We start from the raw sequence: 22,818 nt of genomic DNA, 5'->3' as shown, positions 1-22,818 counted from the left end.
TCGCATATGATTCCAAGCGGCTTCAAATTTCAGTCAGCAACTGAATGAGGTTGATCAGTGATTGTGAATGATTATATCTACTTAATGAATTACAATCAAATTGTTATCTAAACTTCTTACGTAAATCTGTAGCATTCTGGGATATATCATTATTACCTTTAATTCTGAAACATCTGGGTCTGTGCATATCAAAGCAACCTTACTTGTTTACATGCTCTCTAGAAACATTTTGTCAGTAACTGGATTTCAAAATCAGGCCAACTCTTGGCCACCTTTTCAGAAACAAATTATCTTTCAAATGTGCTCATTTATTTTTTTATTTAAACAAAATGTCATTTTATTGATTTGACAGTCTGATTTGTTATGCTATTTGGGAAAGTACTTTACACAAGCCCTTCTGTTTTATTTACTTTCCCATATTCAGGGCCAGTCCATGGGTTTGCGGGTTCCTGGGCAAATTCTTGAAAATTGGTCCCCACCGGTGTCATAACATACAAACATCTACAGTATAGAACCATTTCAAACTTGACAAGTTGTTTCTTTGTTTTTAAGCAAAAGCACAGTTATTCATAAATAACACATACATGAACTTTTCTTTTTTCCAAAATCAATATTTTAGGTTGAAATTTATATGAATGCACAGTGTGATGTAAAGTGTACTGGTACTGTCACTGATTGCAATTTTTGGATCTTTTTCACAATTCTTAGCCAAATAACTATGGGCTTAAATGTTTGTTGTGTGCAGCAGCAACAACAACAACAACAACAAAAACATGAAAAAAAGGCAAAGCAACGCGTAAAAGTCAATATACGATTAAACATCACTGAAATGTTTAAATAAATATAACATACAGACTATATGTAGAAACATATTTAAAATAAATGTAAAAGTTGATTCAGAGTCCTGTCCATTTTTTGGTTTTATGTTTCATGAGATGGAACAAAATTCTTAAAATGGTTCATTGTGTCAATCTTAAGACACTGCATGTCATTAAACTGCACATCCTATGGTGAGGCGACTTCGCGCCAAGCGGTCAGAGCCCGCCAGAATAGGCATGGCTTATAGCTATAAAAGCCCAATATTTCGCCATAGCATCAGGTTAAATTGACTGAAGCGAAGCACCTGACCGATTGCAATAGTGCGGCAGGCAACGCAATACTCGTTCCCTACTCTCAGGGCACAGAGGTTATATTAGTAACCGAGTACGTTCCCTTTCGAGAACGGTCACTTCGTATTGCGTAGCTAATACGCAGTGGGGACGCAATGTAAAACGCCGCACCATTAGCAACTGACTCCGTATAAAGGCCCCTTTGAGGAAGCGAACGATGAGGTCGCTTCTCCCTAGTGATTGGCCAGCCACAGGAGTGTGGTAGGCTGTTATGGCCGCCACATACACTTTGAGCGTGGAGGGGGTGTGTCCCGCATCCAAAAGCTCTTGAAGGAAAAAGAGTACCACTGGTACCTCACATGAATGGGGGTTGTGGTCCCTAGCTGTGCACCAGCTGGTGAACACCGACCATTTCAGAGCATAGAGGCGCCACATAGACGGCGCTCTTGCCTCAGTAATAGTATTTGGACTCTCTCTGGGAGGTCCCAGGAGACCCGTTGATGGGCCACACACGGAGGGCCCACAAGTCGGGGCGAGGGTGCCAAATCGCCCCGTTCGCCTGCGTGAGGAGATCCTTCCTCATTGGTATAGGCCAGGGGGCTGTGTTCAGCATCTGCGCCAGCTCTGGGAACCATACTTGGGTCTTCCAGAGGGGGGCTACTAGAAGGACTGTGCTTCTGCTCCTCCTGATCCGCTCGATGACAAGAGGAATCATCGAAACGGGAGGGAACACATAGAGCGGGCATCTGGGCCAGGCATGGGGCAGCGCATCCCTGTTCTTTGAAAAGAACATTGTGCAATGAGTGTTGCTCTCTGAGGCAAAGAGGTCGACCTCCGCCCTGCCGAACACACTCCAGATCAGATGGACTGTCTGTGGGTTAAGAGAGTTGTCTAGGGGCAGCATGTCTGCACCCAGATTTTGGATGCCTGGGACGTGGGTAGCTCTCAGGGAGCGCAGGTGGGCTTGTGCCCAAAGGAGGAGGTTTCTGGCCTTGACATACAGGTTGCCTGATCTGAGGCCGTCCTGGCGATTTATGTAGGACACCACCGACATGTTGTCCGTTCAGACTAAGACGTGGTGTCCCGTGCCAGTGCTAGAGACTGGCGAGTCGAGAAAAGCCGCCCTGTCCGCATCTTTGATGTCCGTCAGGTTTAACCAAAGATGGCACTCGAGCACGATCAGGTTAGCCATACTTCTGCCGATAGCTTGAGCAAGATAGCTTGCTAAGTCCGTGGCACTGCACAGGTCTCTAAATGACTGTGAGAAAGTGAACCTCACTTCTCACTGTTACGCACTTCCGCATTGACCGTGAATGGCGTTACACGCGAGAGCGGGAGAGACTCTCGACATTTGCACACGCACACACATACACCCGCACGCTCCTTTATAAAAATTATGCCTTGCTTAGGCTAATTGTGTTATTTTGTGAAGGTGTATGGATGGCTAATGAACACAGGGGGGGTTGTGTTTAAAGAGAAGGCGGGCGCGGGGCTATGCGCCATTAACGCATTTGCGTTGATTTGTTTGTAGCGCGGTTAGTCCGCGATTTCATTCACAACACTCAAAACTAATTTGTCACTGCTTATAACTTCCTACTTTACCACCTCCATGACATGTAGTGCGGTACCCACTAGTTCATGTCCCATTTACTCCCTGTTTCTGTCTAAAATCCTAGATAATTCATACATATTACGCATTTCCTGCATCCCGGTCCGGTTCGACTGCTCCTATGCGGATGCGCGCGCCGCTGTAGGGGCAGTATTTATCCCTGTCACAGGGCAGAGGGTGCAGAGCATTGTTCACAGGGGTGTTTGTAATAATGTTTTTTGTATGTATATGTGTGGTGTGAATAGGTGGTGTAAATGTTGTATAAAATGGTAGTGATATGAGGATAATATTTTGTTTTCTATGGCGCATGCTCTGCTGCGACAACACAGTTTCCGTACGCGTCTCGTCTAAGCTCCACGGCTTGTCTAAGTCCTGTCTAAAGTTTGTCTTGTCTCGTCTTATGTCCCCGATTTGTCAATTATGGCAAAAACCTTTAAATTATTGATTGTGCTGGTGTTTATAAAACAATTGCTTATCTGCGATGGCCTCACAGTGCGACCGGTGATAGATGGAGGTTTACTCACCTACAGCCGAGAAGACCTGCTATTATTACGGGACTCTCCGCCAAGTAAGATCAAGCCCGTGGTGGCCGTACCCCCGGAGCTCCGACCCAGGAAAAGGGGCAAACGGGGAGGAATCCGAAGCAGGATAAGAAGACGTCCCTTTAAACCACCTCTTCCCTCCATCATCCTGGCAAATGTCCGGTCCCTCCGCAACAAAATGGACATGCTACATGCCCGATGCCGTCTGGAAAGGGCCTTCAGAGACATCTGCATCATCGCCTTGACCGAAACCTGGCTGGACGGGGCGATCTCTGACAACGAGGTAGCCCTGGATGGTTTTACCATCATCAGGTCGGATAGAACGGCTCAATCAGGGAAGACGCGAGGGGGAGGTGTCTGTTTTTACATCAATGACAGATGGTGTACTAATATCAAAATCCATCAAAAGATATGTACAACCAATCTGGAGATGTTGACTGTATCACTGCGCCCCCACTATCTCCCCCGTGAATTCCCCACTGTTGTGTCCAGCTGTGTTTATATCCCCCCAAACGTTAACACCAAGACAGCATCTGAGCTGGTGGCTGAAGAGGCTAACTCGATGCTTGCTAAGTACCCGGGGGCTCCGGTGCTTATCATGGGGGATATAACATCTGCAGACTAGACACTGTTTTGCCATCATTCCACCAGTATGTTGACACCCCCACCAGAAGGGATAACATCTTGGATTTATGTTACGGTAACATTATCGATGCGTACCGCACACGCTCTTACCCTCCACTCGGACTTGCGGATCACAACATGATCTGTTTACTTCCGGTATACAAACAGGAACTCAAAATACACAAGCCAGAGACATACAGCGCCCCTAAATGGGCGGAGGATGCCATTGCGCAACTCCAAGGCTCCCTGGCATGTACTGACTGGGACATTTTTGATGGGGAATTAGACGACAGGATCTCCATCATCTCAGACTATATCAACTTCTGCATTCAGACTACCATACCAGTTAAGAAAATAAAAAAAATACCCTAATTCTAAACCATGGATTACACATCAGTTAAGAAAAAGCCTGAAGGAAAAACACAGAGCCTTCAAGCTTAAGGATTGGATAGCACTTAATACAGCAAACAGAGCAGTAAAAAATGAGGTCTTCAAAGCCAAACAACAATACAAGAATAAACTGGAACAAAAATTCAGCTCCATGAACACCAGACAAGCCTTTCAGATGACCAAAACACTGACAGGAAATGCACCCAGACCCAGCACACCAATCCCACCAGAGCAAGGACATCAGCTGAACATCTTTTTTAACCGGTTCAACTCAGTTGACTACTCAGAGGAGTGTCGCAGTCAGCTGGATGCACTCCCCCTGCTGGACCCAAATGACCCAGCCCCCTTATCACAGGAGGATGTCAGGCGGCAACTGAGGAGATGCAAGCCAGGCAAGGCACCAGGGCCTGATGGGATCCCAGCAAAGGTGCTTAAGACCTGTGCCACTGAACTCTCTGCAATAATCCATCCACTCTTCTGTGAAGTCTACCATAAATGCAAAATCCCCACCCTCTGGAAAACAGCTACAATAATTCCAGTACCCAAAAAACCTCGTCCCAAAGAACTCAATGACTTCCGCCCCATCGCCCTCACACCCATCCTGATGAAGTGTCTGGAGTATCTGCTGCTACAAACCATCCTGCCATATGTCCGCCCACATCTGGATCCCCTCCAATTTGCCTACAAGGCCAAGAGAGGTACTGAGGACGCTGTAGCATGCCTGTTGCACCTCGTCCTACAACACCTGGATTCTCCAGGCACGACTGCTAGGATCCTGTTTGCAGATTTTACTTCTGCATTTAACACCATTCAGAGACATCTACTGATCCAGAAACTGCTCCATCTCAATGTCCCCTCCCGCCTGATTCATCTTATCCACAACTTCCTCACCAACAGACAACAGGCTGTACGGGTAAGCACAACAACCACACCTATACTGACCTCCAACAAAGGAGCCCCGCAGGGCTGTGTTCTAAGCCCCTTTCTTTACACCCTTTATACAAATGACTGCACCAGCCCCACATCCAACACCATATTTATCAAGTATGCAGATGACACTGCAATCCTTGGACTTCTTACAGATACTCATTCAACCCAAGAATATTTTAACACAGTCTCTTACTTTACGCAGTGGTGTGGAAATAACTATCTCAAACTCAACATCAGTAAAACAAAAGAAATGGCTTTTGGATCGGCACAATTCCACCACCCCAATTATCATTAACAACGAAACAGTAGGGACAGTAGACCACTTCAAATATCTTGGACTCACAATTGACAATAACCTCACCTTTGAACACCACACAACAGACATACAGAAAAAAGGAACCCAAAGACTGTCAGCGGTGCGTAAACTAAAAGGACTTCATGTTGCCTCCCATACTCCTACTACTGTATATCAGTATAGTTCAACCCATCCTACTATACTGTTCCCCCTGCTTTTTTAATATGCTTACTGTAAAAAAACGTAACAAACTTACCCAGATAACCAATACTGCCACCAAAATAATAGGTTTGCCCACTCCAAATCTACAAGAACTAAACACCAAAGCCATCACACGTATCACCCATGTAATATCCCTGGACATTACTCATCCACTTAGTCGCTACTTCTCACTCCTACCCTCTGGTAGGAGGTTTAGAAGCATAAGATGCAATAAAACCCGCTTCAGCAGAAGCCTAATCCCTTCAGCCATTCAAATACTCAATAAGACAAAGCCACATAGATAAAATAAATTGTATGCAGTGGAAAAATGCATGTTTTTCCCATATATGTCTATGTCATATGTCTACTATGTATGAAATATGTATGTCTATATGTGCCGTGAATATATATATATATATATATATATATATATATATATATATATATATATATATATATATATATATATATATGTTGAAAAGCGTTTCTGGAAATGTGAAAAAGAATTTCCCTAAAGGGACAATAAATATATACTACTACTACTAATGTTTATTTTCTACTTAGCTTATAGCTTATTTATGGCTTTAGGCTAAAGATAATACCCTGATTGTTGGTATGGTCCAATTGGCCCTGAATGGGCCAATTTGGCTTAATGCTTTGGCCTATTTAAGAGGGTCTCATTCTGCATTAGGGAGAGTGAGGGTGAGTACTAGCTTGCTGTGAGGCTATGTACAAAGTGTTTGCTGTACTATCGTTGAAAGCTAGAAGCATTGTGCTATTTTGATTTATTTTTGATTATTTTGTTTTCTTGACTTCTGAGTTTAAATATAAATAAACTTTATTCTATTTTTGGAACAATTGAGCTCTGGTAACCGTCTTTTCCACCTCCACCATCTAAAGCCAGTGAGCCTACACATCCCAGTACTTGGGGTGACACTTGGTACCTCACAATGACTCAGGATCCGGGTTAGACTCGTCCATAGCCTGGAGAAGTTTGGCCTGGAATACCTGCAAGCACCGCAATGGTGTGCAGGTCCGAAGCAGCCTGGCCGGAGCAGCCTGGGTGAACTGCTCTAGCTTTCCATCCAGTAGCAGTGGGTGGGCAGAGCTGAGCAGCGACCGCTTCTTCGAGAGGAGGCAGCTTCTCGTATCTTTTTTATGCTGCGCCGTCGACAGAGGAGAGTAGAAGAGCTTGTGCGCTCCGAGTAAGGGGCGCGCCATGACTTCTTGAGCTCTACGTGTACTTCAGGGAAGAAAGGTGCTGGCTTGTGACGGGGGGCCAGCTGGCACCCGGGCAGAAACCATTCATCCAAACTGCTCTTAGTAGGCTCCTCGGGCAAGGCCCACTCAAGCCCGAGATCTGCCACGGCCGCAGTGAGGATGCAAAGCATCTCCGAGTCCGAATTAGTCCTGGCCACACTTGCACTTGACTGGGAGAGAAGGGCGGGGTCAGCCGAGCCCCGCCCACTCTTCTTCGGACGCTGCAATGGAGAAGCTGTCGTTACAAAAACTGTGAGTCGTGAAGGCGAGCACACAGAGCAATGAAAGGATATAGCGCAGTCGCCGGATGGCCACAGGAGAACGGTGACAGAAGAGAAGCGGCTTCTAGCAGAGTGAAGAAGGCGCTTGTCCGCTGAGGTAAGGCTCGTTCCAGCTGAGATGGCTCGATGCCACGGCGAAGGCTTCGGGATGAGGCAGTGACGTGAAAGGTCGTTGAAGGAGATTAAATCTGATGCTATGGCAAAATGGTGGGCTTTTATAGCTATAAGCCACGCCCATTCTGGTGGGCTCTGACGCACTTGGCGCAAAGCTGCCTGATTGGTTTGCGCATCAGAGCCGCCTCGCCATAGGATGTGCAGTTGCTGCAGCACAGCCAATGGGCGAACTAGACGCTCTGCTGTGCTAGCTGTGCAGCTGCACTGCGTTTTAAAATATAGGCTTCAATATTCTCGAGGAAAGGAGTTTCCCCACTGCGTATTAGCTACGCAATACAAAGTGCTTATCCAGTATGCAGCCAAGCATCTGGTTACAGTACCAGATATCTTAACCAGTTGCCTAAAAACTGGAAGTCTGCACAACCAAGAAACTCAATACGGGTATTCTCAGTCCAAGAGCCAGCACAAGCCCAGTACACACTGTCTTTCCTACCTGCCATTGGCTTCTGAATGAATTATGATTGTCAGATAACTCTCTATCCTTCGCAGAGAGATATCTCAGAGAGATATCTGTTTTCTCTTGTTTGTCAAGCCTTCACCTGTTCCTGGCTACTAACCTTCATATTCCTGGTTCTCTTGATCCTCCTTGTTAACCTTATTTATTGAAAAGAGCAGTTTTAACATTCTGCCTAAAATATAAATAGAATGTTAATTTAAAGTAATAATAATTGTCTTTTTTCAGTGAATTATTATTGCATAAACTAAGCAAATAAACAACACTAAAACCCTGCATTCAATGGCTGTTTCTCAAAAGCTCTTCATAACATAATTACAGCAAATGACAATTATACTGATGTAAGATTACTGTAACTCTCTTTTTACTTTTTTTGTCTTTACTGCTCTAAATCGTCTTCAAAAGGTTCAAAAGGCTGTGGTAAGGCTTTTAACAGGATCTGGCAGGACACCCATTACACCCATTTTGTCCTCCGTACACTGGCTACCCATCAAATTTCATATTGATTTAAAAATATTAGTTTTAACTTTTAGAGCTTTAAATGGTCAGGCCCCACAATATATTGCTGATTTGTTATTCACATACTCCCCAGGCCGTGCCCTTCGATCCTCAGGGCAGAATCTTTTAATGGTCCCAAAGACTCATTATAAAACCCAGGGCAGAATCTTTTAATGGTCCCAAAGACTCATTATAAAACCCAGGGAGACCTGTCCTTTCAGGCTGCAGCCCCCAGACTGTGGAACGCCATGCCCATGCATTTTTATTGATTGTATACTGTTTTATTATTTTGGTTGCACTTTAGTGATTTTATCTGTGAAAAGCACTCTATAAATAAGCTTTACTTACTTATTTATTTCATATTAACAGCCACTTATACAGTTGTAATCAAAATTATTCAACCCCATTACAAATCAGGTTTACTGACAAAATGATCCGACCCCTTCATGGTAAGCATATTTAGTACTTAGTAAAACACCCCTTTGCTGCTATGACCTGTTGCAAACGAGATGTATAACCAGACACTAGCTTCTGGCAGCGTTTCTGAGGAATCTTAGCCCATTCCTCATGAGCAATGGCCTCCAGTTCTGTAATATTCTTTGATTGCTGCAACCGCCTTCTTCAAATCCCACCAGGGTCATTCCGTGTCAACTCAACCAGAGGTCCCCGGCTAAAAAAAAATGTATTTGATAATTTTTTTATCTGGTGAAATAAATGCATAAATGAAGAAGAAAGAGAATATTAAAATAATATTAAATGTCATGCATGTATCAGAGCATGTGAGCGGAGTGGAGCGGTGAGAATCTCCGCTCATCGCTCACGGAACTGTTCACCCCTCCGCTCCCCCGCTCTAAGCTACATCAGGCCGCTCCGCTCATTATCGCTCAGCGCTCAACGAGGTTTGCTTCGCGCACCACTCAAATCGCCCCCCGCTCGCTCCGAAAAAGGAAAAAAATCTACACGTATATCACTTTTAGCTTAGACCACAGCCTTACCTCCTAAACAACTAATGAGCAACAACAACATTTTTCAAATTGAAATGTTTTATTTCAAATTACAGGCCTATGTAAGAAGGAATATAGCCTAAACAAAAAGTCCTGTAAAATTAAACGAATACATGGGCCTAATAATATAAATAAAAATTATATAAACAAAAATATACATATACATTTTTTAAAAGTAAATTAACTATAAGGCCAGAATTTTGATAAGTGAACTTTTGCGCAACGCGCACGATTAAAATTTAAATTGGCTTCCATACACACAAACTGCTGTAAAATTAAACAAATAAATGGGCCTAATAATATAAATATTATTACGGACGACACAAATTCGGCTAAATAAAACGAACCATTAGGTCTACTTGAATGAAAAAACGAATTTGTTTGAATATTACGCTATATTTAATTTACACTTTGTTACAAGTTACCGTATTCAATTTGCTAACCTTTTGTTGCGTGTTCGCGTAGGTCACGTTCATGTTTTCGAGAGATGTGTCTTTTGAGATTCCAAAATGAATCTTTGCTGACTGAAACGATGTCTCCACATTCGTTTTCTTGTACCACATTATCATTGTTAGTTAGTTTTATAATAATAGTAGCCTACACCTGTATGACTTCTCATTTTCCTTTTTGAAGTAGCCTACTTTTTGAACTCCAATATTGAGCCGAGTTTTGACTGAAAATAGTCTACTGTTGATGACTGTGCAAGACAGATGGATCCTGGTTTAGGTAGGATTGGAGCGGGGGAAATTGGAGCGGGGGAAAAAGGCGACGCTCCGTCCTTTTAAAAATGCCGCTCTGCGCTCTGTCCAAGATCCGCCCGCTCCCACTCCCCGCTCGCTCCCGCTCCACTCCGCTCACATGCTCTGGCATGTATATTTTCTGAATAATCCACTATTTTGTAGAGGGGGTCAAAATGACAGTTTTCACCTGAAAATTGGAGCCAAATTAGAGGGGAGAAAATGACTTTAGAAAAATGTCAGCATCATTATTTTATTTTTACAGAGAGAATGGTAGGTCTATTAGTTAAATCTGTTGACTTTAGCAATCTTTGTTGCATTATATGCCAACAGTGAAAGTTCAAAAATGGGTTGTTTGCATCACTTTGCAATGTCCAAGTTTGCATGACTGTAACTCAAGAAGTATTAAAACATCTTAATATCCTTTTAGATTCTGGGCCCGTATTCATAAAGAATCTTAATGCAAAGAGTAGCTCTTAGTGACAAAATTCTAAGAAAATTCTTAGAAATGTGGGCGTTTACTCTTAAAATTAAAGAAAAAATCCTAGTAAAGAAAAAAGTAATTCAGAAAGCATCTTAACCCTTAAAAGAGGTCTTAAGGTCAAAATTGTTAGGAGCACGGACAAGGACTTTTAAGAGGCTTAAGAGTTTCTTTAGCAGAGGAGAAAATGGCAGAAAGACGAAGAGGGAGAAGAAATGTGTTGCAGACAATGAATAACAGTGAGTTAATAAGACGCTATAGATTAGATTGTGCAGGGATCATGTTTGTGACAGATCTTATTAGAGACACGCTAACATCTCCGATACAGCGCATATGCCATAGCGCCAGAAATGAAAGTAATCACTACATTACGATATTTGGCAACTGGGAAAATTCCATGTTTGATACATTAAAACCAAAATTCAAATCACCACTTAAATAGACATGCCAGCAATCAGTGTAATTGGAAAGAGTGGAACAATTTTTATCATTCTAAGCCAATCAAATACCTTATAGGAAATAAACAGCATGGTAAATAAAAAAAAAGAATTTATATACACATATATAATGTGTGTGTGTGTGTGTGTGTGTGTGTGTGTGTGTGTGTGTGTGTGTGTGTGTGTGTGTGTGTGTGTGTGTGTGTGAGAACGGTCAAATAGGAAAAATGACGGAAAATAGGATAATTTCAAAGTGAAGGCTTAGAATATACCCTATACTTAAAATCACTTTTTTTTTTTTTCTTCTTGGACATCCAACCAATCACAGTCTTCAAAAGATTGTGTCATACATAGCAACGGGGTCAACCCCGCCTCCTCACTAAGATGAAAGTTTTTGTCTTTTCCTTACTCAGAGTTGCTCTCAGATCGGTCCCGAATCGCTTTTAAGCTAAGACTCCTACGTAAAAGTTTTTAAGCTAAATTAGGAGTTGTCTTAGAGGATTCTTAGAATCTTTATGAATACGGGCCCTGGTCCTTAACAAACATTTAATTTGGTAACTTCATTTTAAAGGCCCTATATGGTACTATCCCAGAGATTTTTGAGATCTTAATGTGGCTCCATGAGTAAACACATTTTCAGTGGTCAAAAACCAAATGTGGGTCACAGTTGATATTTTTTCTTTTAAAGAGGAATATCTGAACAACAAATAATGTTGAAACTAGAAATGTATCTCGTTTATTTCTATTAACACAATTGCATAGAATATACCTGTCTGAGTGCCATAAATTGTTCCAAATCTTGCCGAAAAGTTCCAGTTTTGTTTCATCGCTCCACAGAACAGAATCCAAAAACTTCTGTGGCTTTTTTATATGATTTTGAGCATTTTTCTTCAGTACACAAGAACTTCTTTGGGTCAGTAGTGGTGTACGTCTTGGAGTTCTGCCATGGAAACTGCATGCGTTTAGTACGCGTCTTATGCCGAGTTCACACTGCACGATTTTCAAAGTAGTCGGGTCACTGTTCTTTTCACACTGCATGACTATCTGGGGTAACATTCAGTTGCTGGTGTGTTCACACTGCACGATGGATCGGCGACAGGGCGTTTCACACTGCATGACTTTACAAAAGAAAGAATCGCCGACAACTTCTGTCTGATCCGAAAACTACGTTTCACAACCAAACACACGCGAGAAGTGATAAGGAAATAACGCAAGATCACGCGTGCGTGAAACCGGAGTTCTCGCGCGAGACTGAAAGTATTTTTTTAAATAATAGCCTGCAAGAGGATTGCGATCCAAATTGTCTGTGCGCTGATTTGCAGCGAAAAGGAGAAAAATAAAGTTTATGGTGGAGGTAATGATTGGGAAGACGAGGGGAGCAAGGATTGTGTGTTCTGCACAGAGAGTTGGGGGTAAATACAAATTTTTTCAATATGCTTCTGTTGCTGCTGGTCAAGCAAATGTTTGTGCTTTGTTTCTGTTTGATATATTGTAAATATATCTATTAAAATACTGATATTCTGGTCAATAACTCCTCCCCGAACATCCTGCTGTCCTGTATCTTGCTCTCTCGTTGGCTGTTGGTCACCACCGATGTAGTTTTCAGTCAGAACACTTTCACACAGCGGGATTTTGAATCGCCGACAGGTCTAGATATTTAGCATGCCAAATATCTCATGGGCATCGGCGACTCACCAGCGATTCTCTCAGATCGCGTCTTTGATCATTCACACTGCATGATTGTCACTCGCGTGAACGAGCACCGATTTGCCTATGATTTCGGGCATTTGTCGGCGATCTCCCAAAACCTGTCGGCGAGCGAAAATCGGGCCTAAAATCGTTAAGTGTGAACTCGGCATTACTGTGCAACCTGAAACCTCAGTGCCTGTTGCCACCAAGTCTTGTTGCAGGTCTTTTGCAGTCACTCGAGGGATTTTTTTAAGCTGCTTGCTCAGAAATCTGGTTGCAGCCATTGAAAGCTTTCTTTTCCTGCCCCATCCAAGTAGTGTAAACACTGTTTCTTTAAATTTTAACTTGCGAACTATGCTTTCAACTGCGTTTCTAGGAACATTTAGTACCTTTGCTACCTTTGCTGTTCCTTGTTTGTGAAGGGCGATGATATCTTCTCTTAACTTTTTGGACCATTCTTTTGACTTTGCCATATTTCTAACATGCAGTCAAACGTGACCCTCCAAGCCAAACCAAACCAAGCCAGTTCAGATATTTCATGTGTTCTAGCTCTAGCACACCTGGTGCAACTAAAGAAGCCCTTGATTAGTTGCATCAGGTGTGCTTCAGACAACACCTGTTTTGCAGATTTGAGCTGTTATGAGGGAATTTATTTAGGAGGTTGAATAATTTTGAGACTGCATAAGTCAGTAGAAGTTGCATTTTTAGTTGAATTTTCAGTTGAATTTGGGGAACCCACTTGAAACATTTGTTGTGTTTAGCTATTTTAATTACTGTTTGATTTGTTCATTGCAAACAGCTGAAAGTCTGTACATTTTGCCAATAAACCTGATTTGAAATGGGGGCTAATAATTTCGATTACAACTGTACATACTGTCAATAGCATTTCTTTTATGAACCAGCCAAGATGCTTGAGCTTATGATACCTAAAACTGTAGGTAGGTAAGGGCTGTCACGAAATAACACTTTAATTGCACAATTACCATGGCCAAAAAAGTCATAATAACGATAAAATATGAGTGTAGGGAAGCAGAGAGAGTTTTTGTACAAAAATAATGTGATCGGCACTTACTACAGACTGGGGAGACCTTCCTCATCTTTTTTAGGGGGGCTGGTAGAGTGTCTCGCTTTTGCCTCTGACATGATTTTCTGTGGCAGCAGTAGCTACACACTATATCTGTCTTTTTTCCCCCCTTTTTTTTTCTGACATGTGGCTACCAGCATTAAGGTGCAATACCACCACCTACTATTTTAGAGTGTCAACAAGCTACAGTTACTAGCACTGAATTATTTACGATATTGTGATATTAATGGAATATCAATATTTCATTTTTTAAATATCAAATTTTTTCGTCAATACTGGTATATTGCGACACCCCCTAGTTAAGACATATCCATAATTTTCATTAGAGACATGTTAATTATTTTGGTGATTAAACAGCAATGTGCAACTTTTTATTCAAACAAAAAAATATACTATTACATCCTATCACATACAAATAACGTTTCTGCTACAACTTCTGCATATAGTAAATGTGATCCTATAGCAATAGGCAAACATCTTTCTCTTTGTCTAGTGCATGTCAGTATAGCCGTTTCTTGTGTACTGCTCACAAGGTTATCAAGTTTCAATCATGAGAAAACATGCCACTGAGCTGCAGCCTCGTGTCATGTGGACTAAATACCCGGCCCTGCCTTTTACAGTATTGTGCTGGCTGTCTACAGGACGGAGATAAATGTGACTGTTGGAGTCCTGCTTTAAAGCGCTTCAACATCCACAGCTAAAACATGCCAGCTTAAGATGCCAATCTCTATTTGATGTATGCACCGATACATCTATTCTTACTCTGCATGGAGAAAGGGCCAGCAGGATTTTGAAAAGGCAACTAAACAAAAGCCAGCACTTCCCCAGATTGTGCAACCATCATCCACTTAAAGCGTCACTTGGGCCTGGGGCAGGATTTCATCTCTTTGTGCGTCATGCACAGTAACTATGGCCAGGATCAGACAGACTGCAATGCATTGGGAAAGAGCTCTACGATACTAATTAATTATGTACTACTCATTATTAGATTATTATTAGATACTCATTATTTGCACAAGAGATGCTACACACAGGCCAACTGTCTGCAGATTTAGAAGCAAGCAAATAATTTTTAAAACCCAAATCGAGGAAGCATCTGTAAATATTAAGAAATGATCCAGAAAGGATTTCTCAATACACAATCAATTGATTGACCTCATTCAAAACATGAAATGTACAAAACAAATGTACAAAACAAAGTGACATTATTCTCTTTTACCCTTTGCCATCGATAGAAAAACAAAATACAGCAGCATTTCTCACTGTCATTTAACTATGTCCCTATTTGATGGTTTATATTGGCAGGGCCAATTAATCATATAGGTACTTGGGGCACCATGTCTACATAACCAACGTTATGTCAACGTAACAAATGTTTGCACATTTTCTTAAGAAACCACATTTTTGTTTTCTCCATCTGTAAGATTGCAGAATGTTTTTTTGTTTTTTTTCTGTAAAATAAAATCTATTTTACAAGGTGGTGGCATGTATCAAGATAATATTGCACAAATACACACAGCAAGACTGTGACAGAGTGGTTTGATGAACATAATATTGAAACTGAACATCTCACATGGCCTGCACAGTGACCAGATCTGAATCTTATTGAGCTACTTTGGGGTGTTTTGGAGGAGAGAGGCCTGAAACGTTTTCCTCCACCAGCATCATGGAATGATCTGCCCACTGTTCTCCAATAGGAATGGCTCAAAAATCCTTCTGGCCACAGTGCAGGCTAAAAAAAAAGGAGGCCCTACACCATACACTCTGCACAGAGCGGAATACATCAAGATATGTCTAACTGCAGAACCACACGTCACTGCAGATTGAGGACAGCAGCACCAGGCCAGTAGCGTCAGACCGGAGGTTAGGGTGGTGCTGACGATCGCATATTCCGCCCCCAACCACTAACCCTAACCTTCACTATAACTATAAACTGTACCTTAATGAATGCCCAACCCCACCACTAAACCTACCCTTAATAATGCTATAAGCTCAATTCAGATACTGGTCTGATGCTTTTGGCCTGGTGCTCCTGTCCTCAGACTGCTGTGAGGTATGGCTCTGGGGTTCAGCAATTGGTCATCAAATGCTGATTTAACAATGAAAAGTTAAGTATACATTAAAAGAGAACTCATATTTAAAAATAATTAATTTGTTGACTAAATGCTGCATTAGTAGAGAACAGAAGTATGTTTACCAGCTGAGAGGACATTAACAGAAGTAGGCTAGGCTACCTCAAGCGATAAGAACAATGTGACAAAAGTGGTCCTTGAGCACCACCTTTGGTTAAACTTAACGGAGATTAAGGATGCCAACAAGACAGCCCTCCTTGACTCCCCTGTCTCCCCAGCAGCTTTGTTTGGTTCTGCGGTGGATGGCTTTGCTAAGCTTTTAACAGGGGCCCAGAAATCATCGCAAGCCATGGGCCACTTCCTTCCAAAGAGAGCTAGTTCTGCTGCTGCTGCTACTTCTGCTTCTGCTGCTTCTCCCAACCCCTGTTCAGGTCCGGGCGTTGGGGGCATCGTGTTTGTTACCAATGCTGGGTCTGCAATGGTTTCCCATGGGGAAAAAAGTTTCCCAAATTCAGCTGAAAATGCAACTTTTAATGACTTCTGCAGTCTCAAAATGGTTCAACCCCCTGAATCCCTCACAACAGCACAAATCTGCAAAACAGATGTTGTCTCAAGCACACCTGATGCAACTAATCAAGGGTTTCATTAGTTGCACCAGGTGTGGTGAGGTAGAGGTAGAACACATGGTATATCTGAACAGGCTGGGTTTGTTGAGTGTCATTTGACTGCATGTTAGAAATAATAAGTCAATAGAATAAATCAAAAGAATGGTCCAAAAAGTTAAGAGAAGATATAATTTTCCTTCACAAACAAGGAACAGGATACAAAAAGATAGCGAAGGCACGTGTTTTTCCTCTGTACAGATGAAAATGTTATCAAAATGATTTCCATTCACACAGATCCACAGAAACGACTAAAAACGCTGTATTATGCATCCAAGATCAGTAATTGTCACTTTGTAAACAAAGACTACGCACCCGCGCACATATGCATTCAAATGCGCATGCCTATAGACTAAACATGTAATGCATGTGAATGCCGTCACCCTTTTCCATAATCACAATCCTCAACTGGGTTGCTCCTCGAAACGAAAGTGAAACCAGCACTTCTGAGGAAATTTTTTCCAGGATTATATTACTATTATGCTAATATTATTCCTCACAGCATCACAAGAGGACGTAAAGTACATGAAACTTGATGCGTTTTATCGAGCTGATGTGGGCGTTGACAGGTTTGCATGGATCACTCTCGCCAAAATGCAACCTAGGCTCTTTTTGTTAATCTACCCGAGGCAAACTTGCATTTAAAAGCATAATTAGAATGTAAACATCACTTTTAAGTTTGACCGTATTTAGGTTAAAATGCCTTGTGAATGGGAGTGAATGGGGCACTTTTATGGTAGCATCAAAAATCACTATTTTTAAAACACTAAGAAGGCTCAACACAACATGAAACTTTGCTCAAAGTATCACCAGGGGCTCTACACATGAACTCGAGCATTGAGAACATTGTTTGTGTACACAGAGTTTACTAAAAAGAAAGATTTTGAACAACTCACAATAGCTGTGTCTGCCGGCATTTTGACAGTCAAAAATAGTCGATTTCCGAATGCAAATGAACTGACACTGAATTTTAGTATTGTTTCTTATATGAGGATCCTTTTTCAAATACAAGGTCAATATTGATTTTCACTAACAAGAAAACAACAAATTATCCGTGAATTCATATTGAACTAAGCTTTAGGAGCTTTCCATCTTTACTCTCCTCCCTGTTACGGAGATTGACTATTTTTGACTGACAAAATGCCGGCGGACGGAAACACAGTGAGTTGTTCAAAATCTTTCTTTTTAGTAAACTCTTTGTACACAAACAATGCTCTCAATGCTCGAGTTCAGTAGAGCCCCTGGTGATACTTCGAGCAAAGTTTCATGTTGCGTCGAACCTTCTTAGTGTTTTAAAAATAGTGATTTTTGAAGCTATCATAAAAGTACCCCATTCACAAGGCATTTAACCTAAAACGAAAATACGGTCAAACTTAAAAGAGGCGTTTACATTCTAATTATGCTTTTAACCCTCTGAGGTCTGAGCTGTTTTCTGGGCCCTGGAGGTGGTCTGACATGCTCTGACATTTGTGTGTTTTTTTTTCTGTTACTAGTGACATTTTCATGGCTAAAGTCTAATTACACTGTATTCAGCACAAACTCTGCTACAATAATATATCAGCAGCATGTATGTAAAAGTTTGTAGTTTTGAGATAATGACATTTATGCATGGTTTGTGAAAATACAAAAAAAAATTCTCACTGAAATAAGGCCATGAAACCCATACTGATTATTTCTTCACAAGACTTTTGAAAATTGTATGACATAGCCTAGAATATTTGCTCCAAAACTATGTGAAAATCACCCTGACTGCTAATTCAGATAAGACAATATATTGATTTAAAAATTCTAAGACGTGTTTTGTGTGACAAAGCCATATGCGAAGAGGCGTGATCATCTCATGAATATGTAAGCTTTTCACACCTGAGAAAGACAAAGACACTCCCCTAACTGCCCTATTAGGAGCGATCAGGCCCTGTCATTCAGAGCAACCTTGCACAAAGAATGAGGAGATTTAAAAAAGAATGGCTTTTAGATTGTTTGGATTTATTTACAACACAACACAATCCAAAAATACAAATGACAAAAGAGCACATTGAAAACAATGATCCAAAGACAGAGACCTTTGTGCCATTCCTAAAAACATTGTAGATACCTTTCATTTCCAAGGTGTTTGATTTTCACTTTACCATGTTCATGTACAGAGACTCATGTGAATGTTGAAGTCAGCAGGACTCAGTTGCATCTGGTTCCTGAAAGAAAAAAAAAAAAGAAAAAACTGTGAACATACTGATATCAAGAAAAACTATAGGGCTGCACGATTTTGGGAATAGATTTTAGATTTTTCTGGTTAAAATGTCTTTTTAAAATTCACAGAATACACACACACACACACACACACACACACACACACGTTTCCAACAATATATAATGAACACCAGGTTTGTTGTGCCTTGTAGGCATAGGCTACGCAGTGCTGCATAAAATAATAATAACAATAAATTAAATCTTCCAAAAGATTTCAAGAACAACTACGCTAGAGAAAAATATATTGATTATCATATGTTACTTCAAATGTTTCCATTCGTTATGATGATATGAAATGAGATAATAGTAAAAACATAAAGCCTAATGTTTGGTGCATTTTTCCTTTCAAACGCAATCGCGCTCCAAAATATGATACATTAAAACGTACTCGGTTACTAACGTAACCTCGGTTCTCTCTAGAAGAGGGAACGAGTACTTGCGTAAGATATCTTACGCTAGGAGAAAACCTCTTTTCCTCGAGATATTGAAGCCAAAAATTATCCTTAATTTTGCAATAATGTAAAACGCATTGCAGCAGCATGCAGACATGGGCGAGACAGCTCGCGCGCCCATTGGCTGCTCTGCGGCAACTGCACCAGCCTATCGATAGAGGCTCCTCATGACGTCAGAACCAATGAGGGCGCTTCGCGCCCATTACGTCATGTCCCGCAGAAATCGGGTGGGGCCAGGGCTATAAATACGGCCCAGAGAGGCTGGTTTGGTCAGTTTTTCATCGCTGAAGCGAATCAGAACATGACGCATGCACGGCAAGATACGCAAGTACTCGTTCCCTCTTCTAGAGAGAACCGAGGTTACGTTAGTAACCGAGTACGTTCTCTTACGAGAGGTCTCTCGTACTTGCGTAAGATATCTTACGCTAGGGGAACACAATGTAAAACGCCGTGCGTGCTTGAGGCATAACACTAAAGTCCCAAGGGCAGGTGCCCGGGGCTCATACAGTGCCTAATCACAAGGGACTCACAGAGAATCCGGGAAGAGGGGCTAGAATAGCATCATTCCTGTAATATTGAGCTCTGATAAGAGCATGTTATATCAAGTGTTCCACACAGCCAGGGCGAACTCAGCCTGGACTGGTAAATATGGGGGACTTACGTACTGCCCACAGAAGTATATAGGCGATCAGTGATTGACGCTCTAGCAGTTTCAGCATCCCGAGCCGATAGCATCGGGCGGGCAATACTGAAATATTAAACCGAGAGCAACCTAGCTTGCAAAACGGGAACCTCGAGGTTATAAAACCTTATAAATGTAGACGGGGAGGCCCAGCCTGCCGCCATACAGATATCTTGCAAGGCAATCCCACTGGACCAAGCCCACGACGAGGCCATGCCTCTTGTGGAGTGCGCTTTGACACCTATCGGGCATTGCAGGCCCTTGGATGTGTAAGCTAGCGCTATAGCATCAACTATCCATCTGGATAGACTCTGTTTTGACGCAGCTAGTCCCTTAGAACGTCAGCTGAACAAAACAGAGAGCTGCTCCGTCTGTCTGAAAACAGATGAGCGAGACACATAGGCTCTTAACGCCCTGACCGGGCAAAGGAAGCCTGCGTCCCCTTCCTCCTCAGATACCGGCAGGGCCGAAAGGGAGATAACCTGTGCCCTAAACGGTGTGTTGAGGGATTTAGGAACATATCCGTGCTTTGGTTTGAGTATGACTCTCGAGTCATTCGGCCCAAACTCCATACACGTCGTGCTCACTGAGAGCGCTTGCAAATCCCCTATGCGCTTCAATGAAGCGAGAGCCAGAAGAAACACTGTTTTGAAAGACAAGGGTTTCAGGTCTATTGACTGTATTGGCTCGAATGGGGCACCTTTCATGGCTTCCAGAACCGTGGAAAGGTCCCAAACGGGAACTGAGGGTGGTCTGGGAGGGTTCAGCCTCTTAGCTCCTCTAAGGAAGCGAATGACCAGATCGTTCCTTCCTAATGACTGGCCAAGCGGTGGTTCAGCGAACGCTGCTATGGCCGCCACATAAACTTTGAGCGTGGATGGGGTTCTGCCCTAATCCAGAAGCTCTTGTAAAAAGGAGAGAACCTCCGGCACCCCACAGCGTGAGGGTGAAGTGCCACTCGCTGTACACCAGCTAGTGAACACAGACCATTTTGAGGAATAGAGCCGCCTCGTAGATGGAGCTCTAGCCTGCGTGATCGTGTTTAACACTCCCGCTGGGAGGTTAACGGGTACCCGTTGATGGCCCACACATGTAGGGACCAAAGCTCCGGGCGAGGACGCCAGATCGAGCCGTTCGCCTGCGAGAGGAGATCCCTCCTCACTGGTATCGGCCACGGGGCGGTACTCGTCAGCTGCATCAGGACTGGAAACCAGACTTGGTTTGTCCAAAATGGGGCGACGAGTAGCACTGGGCATCCGCTCTCCCTGATTCGCTCTAACACCTGGGGTAGGAGCGTGACAGGGGGAAACGCATAGAGCGGGCAGCGGGGCCAGCGTGAGCCAGCGCATCCCTGCTCTTGGAGAAGAATTCCTGACAATGAGCGTTCTCTTGAGACGCAAATAGGTCTATTTCCGCTCTGCCAAATGTCCTCCATAGCATTTTGACTGTCTGTGGATGTAAAGACCATTCTCCTGTCGGCAGATTGTTTCTGGACAGTCTGTCTGGTCCCACATTCAGATGGCCGGGCACATGCGCTGCCCTGAGCGAGCGCAGGTTGTGCTGAGCCCAGACCAGGAGGCGTTCCGTCAGCCTGTGAAGGATTCTGGATCTGATACCTCCCTGGTGATTTATATAAGCCACCACTGACATGTTGTCCGAACGGACCAAGACGTGGTGTCTTTTTATCTGGGGACAAAAGCGCCTCAGCGCGTTGTCGACTGCCATAATTTCCAGGCAGTTTATATGCAGAAGCTTTTCCCGTTCCGACCACTGGCCGAATAACGGTCTGCCCTCGAGCAGCGCTCCCCATCCCGAGGTTGAGGCGTCCGTAGACACCACCTTCACACTCGAGGAAGTCCCCAGGCTTACACCTGACCGGTACCAGTCGGTCACTGTCCAAGGTTTCAGAGCTGCGACGCATTTCTGATCGACCTTGAGGCGCGCGAGACCGGAGGTCCAAGCTCTGCGCGACGCGCGCTTTCAACCAATACTGCAGCGGGCGCATGCGAAGCAGACCCAGCTGAAGCACTGAGGATGCTGAAGCCATGAGACCCAGCATCCTTTGAAACTTTTTGAGCGGGACTAAAGTGCCGTGGCGAAAAATCTCTGTCATGCGCTGAATACTTAGTCTGCGCTGCGGCGACAGCTGTGCTGTCATAGACAGCGAGTCCAGATCTGTGCCCAGAAAAGATATTTTCTGACTGGGAGACAGTGAACTCTTTGCCCAATTGACTGTGAGACCTAAATTCTCGAGGTAATCGAGTAATATGGTCCTGTGTTCTATGGGCTCCGACTGTGATCGAGCTAGAACCAGCCAATCGTCCAAATAATTCAGCACTCGTATGCCTCGGAGCCTGAGGGGTGCGAGCGCTGCATCCATGCACATCGTGAATACGCGAGGTGCCAGGGATAGGCCGAATGGCAGGACTGTGAACTGATATGCCTGGCCCTCGAAGGCGAATCTCAAAAATCGCCTGTGACGTGACGCTATTTGTATTTGAAAATAAGCGTCTTTCAGATCTATCGACATGAACCAGTCCCCTTGGCAAATTTGCGAGAGGATTTTCTTGGTCGTGAGCATTCTGAACCGTCGTTTCAGAAGTGCTTTGTTTAGCCGTCTTAGATCTAAAATGGGTCTGAGACCCCCGTCTTTTTTTTTTTTTTTTTTGGTACCAGAAAATATCTGCTGTACATGCCCCCTTCGCTCTGAGCTTGTGATAGGGGTTCTATAGCCCCTTTGCTCAGTTACTTCGCTATTTCGGCCCGAAGTAGGTGTGCTACTTCCTTTTTCACCGTAGTATCGATTCGCGCCGCTTTGCGTTGCGGGCGTCGACCGAACTGTAGCGAATAGCCTCTTTCTATAATGTCTAGCACCCACTTCGAAACCCCGGGTAGCCTTGCCCA

General features: G+C 43.2%; 1 protein-coding gene across 1 annotated transcript; it reads right to left on the bottom strand.

The window, feature by feature from the left end:
• Positions 1 to 19,178: 19,178 nt before the first annotated feature.
• On the bottom strand, positions 19,179 to 22,482 carry LOC309483196 (uncharacterized protein). The gene is made up of 2 exons (XM_082148855.1): positions 19,235 to 22,482; positions 19,179 to 19,192 (listed from the first exon to the last, which is right to left on the bottom strand). The coding sequence occupies exon 1, from the start codon at positions 22,442 to 22,444 to the stop codon at positions 20,957 to 20,959; it is 1,488 nt and encodes a 495-aa protein (XP_082004981.1). The 5' UTR covers positions 22,445 to 22,482; the 3' UTR covers positions 19,179 to 19,192; positions 19,235 to 20,956.
• Positions 22,483 to 22,818: the final 336 nt, after the last annotated feature.

The sequence above is a fragment of the Leuciscus leuciscus genome (assembly GCF_965113295.1).
Source record: "Leuciscus leuciscus genome assembly, chromosome: 20".
Classification (NCBI taxonomy): domain Eukaryota; kingdom Metazoa; phylum Chordata; class Actinopteri; order Cypriniformes; family Leuciscidae; genus Leuciscus; species Leuciscus leuciscus.
Note: the sequence above shows the minus strand (reverse complement) of the source record. Positions and strands in the feature narration are given on the sequence as shown.